Source organism: Lycium barbarum, chromosome 5 (genome assembly GCF_019175385.1).
Source record: "Lycium barbarum isolate Lr01 chromosome 5, ASM1917538v2, whole genome shotgun sequence".
Lineage (NCBI taxonomy): Eukaryota > Viridiplantae > Streptophyta > Magnoliopsida > Solanales > Solanaceae > Lycium > Lycium barbarum.
Window position 1 is genome coordinate 131269870 of NC_083341.1, and position 5037 is coordinate 131274906.

The following is a 5037-nucleotide window of genomic DNA, read 5'->3' on the forward strand; positions in this document are numbered from 1 at the left end:
ACCTTATTGGTGAGGGTTCAAATCCCCACATTGTAATCCCCTCCCCTATTTCCCCTTCACTATTTCCCCTTCCCCAGTGTAATAAAAAAAACAATTTTTTTTTTTTAAAAAAAAAACAGTGCAACTGCTGTAGAAAATGTGAATTTAAAAGTTTATTGAATACTGTAGCCGAACTTGGCTGGTCATAGTTGAGTAACTAATATATTTGTGGAGTGATTATATGATAGCCGAATATAATCTGGGTAGTATAAATTAATATGACAGAGCTAATTACTGGGTCATAGTTGACTATAACTAAAATATTTGTGGAGTACCGACTTGGTAAGATGAACTCCTCTCTGAGAAATTTCTCATCCCTTTGCATTTCAAATTCACCACAATAGAGTTCTTGAGAAAAGAGAGAGATCAAGAGATAATGTCTTCTAACGATCAAGACCTATCTTCAAAAAATCGTGTTTTTGAACGTCTGCAACAACTTGACTAACAGAGTGCAGTGCAGTACAGTACTTAAATGCATGGAATATGAAGTCAATGCCTCCATCAAAAAATAAAAAAATGAATGCCTCCATCTTCCATTTCAACGTCTTCATTAAAGATTGGTCCGGTCTCATGGGCACTGTATGTTCTGATGCGGCAATGCCATGTTGAGATTGAGCATACACACTGTCAACTTCGGGTTGCCTTATAGTAAGATTGTGTACCACTTCGCTGTTCTGCCAGCCTCTGTATATGCACATCAGGCATTCTACCTGGACATGGATAGGTAGTCATGTATCAAAATTTCCATAAGTAGTTCGATCAACTAAAAAGATATATCAACTTCTACTTTTGAATCTTCAGATGAATGAACTAAAGACTGTCTAGTAACAGTGAATTTGTGAATCTTTTAACTCAGCACGATAACAGCAATAAGACGGGGCATTATACAGAAAATGCAAGGGAAATTGCTAAATTTAAGAATGGAAGGACTATAAAGCTTGGAAGCCTTCATTGTTTGCATAAACCAACCATGAAAAATCAACAATAGGTTAAGTAATGCTGGGCATGCCCTTTAACTTCTTCATTTACATTTTTTTTGTCCTTCAGCTGAGCAAAGGCTGCATCTAACAACATTTGGAAAGCAAAGATAATTTAGCGTTCAGGGTCCCTGCCTTTAGGACAAAACAACAGAAGGGAAAACAAGACCTTTCTCAAAGGTGCTTCGCTATGTATTTGCCATTGCACATTTCTAGCTGTTCCCTTCCCCCCAAACTCTAAACCCAACAACCAAAAATGTGCAATGACTAAGCACAATTAGCCCCTTAACTTTTTCCTTTGTATCTTTCTCCAACTTTTTCCATTGTATCTTTCTCCTTCAGCTAGGCAAGGACTTAGAACTTACAGCATTTGAAAACCAAAAGCAGAATTTAGTATTCAAAGCAACAGAAAGGAAATGACAAACAACCAAAGGTTGTGCGCTCCCCATGTGTTATGTCATTGCCCATTTCCAGCAAACCCCAACCCAGAGAAAAACAAAGTTGTTCCGCGCCACCCTCGGGTTTGAAATTACATGTCAGCATCGTTCTTTATGTGCCAAAAGAACCTAGCATTATTTCACAATCAACTCGCCCAGAAAAAAGATTTAAGCTAACACTCCTATTAATAATAAAAGATCAGAATTCAGAACTGAACAAAGCTCCTTATGTTTGATTTGGTCTTTTGTCCAACTTTGTTAAAGTTTCATTAAGTTTCACTCTTGTGGGAAGAGTTTGGTGTCACTCTTATGTTTGCATAGTTTGTTGTCCTTCCAGTAACATTTCTTCTAGTTTCTTACTGCTACTAGATACTCTTGGATTAGTCCATGTTGATACCCTTCGATGTGTCCATGTCTGCTTATGCAGATAAAAAGAAAAATGTTCGACCACATATTCGGCAGGTACTTGACGGAATTGTACCGGACAACAAAGCATAAATGTTTCATTGTTCCAGTACTTTATATATGATTATTTAAAGACCAGTTGTACTAACTAAAAGTAAAAGCAATCTAAAATCTAGCACAGATATCCTCTGCCGAATGGGAGAAGATAAGAATATCAATGAAAAGGAAAAGAAAACAGTTCACATCATTGAGAAAATTCCATTGACAGAATGAACAAAAGTGAAGGTATGTGCTCATTTTGTTTAAAGGGTCGAGTACCAAAAGGAAATAATCACAAGTTTCTGATACAAAAAATGCAATTATCAGGGAAGAGTTACACTCACTAGAACTATGTCCGTTTGGGAAACTTTTATGTCCTCCTTTGATAACACTTTTCAAGACAGTACATTTGACATCGTTTGTGATTGGATCAAACACCTAAACACGGAAAATTATATAGTAAGTTGCAAATGCTATTATATCAGTTACTGATACAGAAGGGAGATTCCAAGCAATGAATCAACATACCCCTTTTCCATCAGGGAAACACCGCCAAAGGAAGTCTAGACAGGGTCGACCAACAGCATCAATAATAACGGAGGTGATGAGTATAGAGTGCAGCAATCCTGAACAATGGCAGACGAATTAATCAATCTAATCAAGTTATATATACTCGCCAGGCAAAAGCTGATAGTCACATGGGACAAAGAATACCTAATATAGCTTGATTCACATCGTAGACATCCCTTTTGATGAAGTAAACGACAAGTATGACCAGTAAATGTAAGATTATAGCAACAGTCTGATTACAAGGAAAGACCTATGGATTATAAAATGCCCATTGCAGAAGTACAAAAAACACACATACGACTACTATAAACACAAGTTGTCTTGAAGTTTGCACTTACCAGAACAGCCGAAAAGGGCATGGTATTGTCTTTCAAAGGGTATTTCAAATCTGTAATCATGTCAGATCCTCCAACAAAACGGTGAAACGGTTCTATCACATAAAAGAAGAAAAACTAGGTTAGATATTTAACATGATTGAGAGGCCTTGTCTATATGTTGACAAGTGCAGCAAGAACCACATATAACTGACCATAAATGAGCCTCGAAATCAACTAGAACAACCAAACGAGATAGATAATCGTTAAAATTTAGATTTCTTGGCCGACATATAGGCATTACGAAATCGAAAGAGCTAAGTCCCGAGACATTCAACAGAGACATGCATTGAAATTCAGGAGAGTTTTATAACCCTTCAACCATGAGTATATCCATATTGATAGACTTGTTCTCCTTTAGAAAGTTAGAAAACAGTGTAAATTATAAAACAAATTTACTAGACCGTGTAAAAAAATAGTTCTAGTATATGACTTACCATGAAGAAAAAGAGTATTATTCACCACTATATTGACTTCTCCACGTTGGCTCAACAATTCACGCAACACATGATCCGTGACAATGACGACATCACCATCAATCAACAAAAAGAAACTCTGCTGTACATGCAGATATCCATCAACAAAAAGAATACATATATATATATGTATTAGTAAGAATCAACAACAATACATATATTCAAATTTACATAATTAATATAATTTCACTTACAACATCCAGTTCACATGATGAAAACCGTTTTGCCATGGCACAACTTGTCGAAACACCCAGAAAATGAAACTAGAACCAAGAAAATGAAACTAGAACCAAGAAATGGAAACTAGAACCAAGAAAATGGAAAGAAAAGAGAAAATGAAGTTGAAACAGAGGATGAAAATGGAAAGAAAACGTAGAGGACGAACTGAACACTAGTAAAATCAAACTAACAAGAAATGAAGTTGAAAATAAACCCGAGAAAGAAAGTACTTAGAAAAAACTACTGGTAAGTAAACCACAAATTCAGAGAAAATAGAAAACAACGTACAAGATGAACACTATTAAAATCAAACTAACAACTACAAAAATTAGTATTCCATCAGCGGATCCATGTGGTAGCACTGGAATGTGCAGATAACCGAGCATCCTCATTAATCTATGCTTTTTGCGGTAATGCTTTCCTCTTGCCATTATTAACTTTTTTGTTGAAATGAAAAAAATGACACCCACGCTAGCTATTAGCAATGTATATAAGAGCTGGATTAGCTACATGAGCTCTCAGCTCATTTCATATCTCCATAGTATTAATTAAATAAAATAAAAGTGAAAAATAAGTCATACTTCCTCTATCTCAATTTAATTTTAAAATTCGGGCGTGAAAACTTTAATTTGTTAAAAGAAAATTTACATATTTACGTAAAATGTTCTATAAGCCACAATACTTGAAAATTCAAAATATTTAGAAGATATATGAAAAAAATACGGTCAAAGAAAGGCTTGTTTGAATCTCGAAATCCGAAAGGTGTCATATAAATTGGGACGGAGGGAGTATTAAATTTCATAAATAGCTACAGTTTAGAGCGTAATTATGAAACATAGTTACAGCTTGCGTATTCACGAAGCATAGCTGCAGTTGTATTAGGCAGAAGAGCTATATCAAGCAAGTATCAGCTTTATAAACCAAAGAGTTGTATCAGGGGGGCATCAACTCAGCTGTATCAGACAAGTTTTAGCTGTATTAGATTAAAATCGCGAGAAAGAGTTGTATCAGCGCTGGCTATGTTTCGTAATAAAGTAGCTACAATTCGAAACTTTTTGAAACTATAGCTACATTTCGTAAGTACAGTCTAAATGTTTGCCACGTGGCATAATGTCCAATTTATAATAATAAATCAATAATTATAGTATTAATATTAATAATAATAGAAGTTTGGTCGTTCTCATCCCAAAAAAGATTTACACATTCAAAAATTGGTTGAGAACAACATAAAAAAAATGTTACATAATCTGAATAAAACTACAATGAACATAAGAAAAAGTACTAATTAATTGACAAGAATTTAAATCAATAATTAAAACTTAGATTTGTAGATAATTGAACAGAATCTAAATTGAAAAAGAAATGACCATCTAACAATAAGAATTGATATCGTGAAGGAAGAGGGCAATAAGCTCAGACCACGTGAGTGGCTGAGCTGGAATAACTAATTTTTTATTGAAATAACTAACAGGAACAGATAAGACCAATGCATAACTAAAAT

The 5037-nt window shown here is 34.7% G+C and overlaps 1 protein-coding gene across 1 annotated transcript; it reads right to left on the bottom strand.

The window, feature by feature from the left end:
• Positions 1 to 346: 346 nt before the first annotated feature.
• On the bottom strand, positions 347 to 3974 carry LOC132642739 (lipid phosphate phosphatase 2-like). The gene is made up of 7 exons (XM_060359791.1): positions 3512 to 3974; positions 3279 to 3399; positions 2806 to 2897; positions 2612 to 2699; positions 2426 to 2523; positions 2242 to 2335; positions 347 to 749 (listed from the first exon to the last, which is right to left on the bottom strand). Exons 1-7 carry the CDS (start codon positions 3545 to 3547, stop codon positions 667 to 669), a joined length of 612 nt encoding a protein of 203 aa, XP_060215774.1. The 5' UTR covers positions 3548 to 3974; the 3' UTR covers positions 347 to 666.
• Between the last annotated feature and the right edge of the window lie 1063 nt (positions 3975 to 5037).

What these genes read in the sequence shown, in the direction of transcription:
- LOC132642739 (XM_060359791.1), bottom strand. Translation starts at nt 3,547, where the DNA reads ATGGCAAAACGGTTTTCATCATGTGAACTGGATGTT. An exon ending in TGCCCTTTTCGGCTGTTCTG is followed by an intron (nt 2,700 to 2,805) that starts GTAAGTGCAAAC and finishes CCTTGTAATCAG; the next exon opens with ACTGTTGCTATAATCTTACA. An exon ending in CCCAAACGGACATAGTTCTA is followed by an intron (nt 750 to 2,241) that starts GTGAGTGTAACT and finishes ATCCATGTCCAG; the next exon opens with GTAGAATGCCTGATGTGCAT.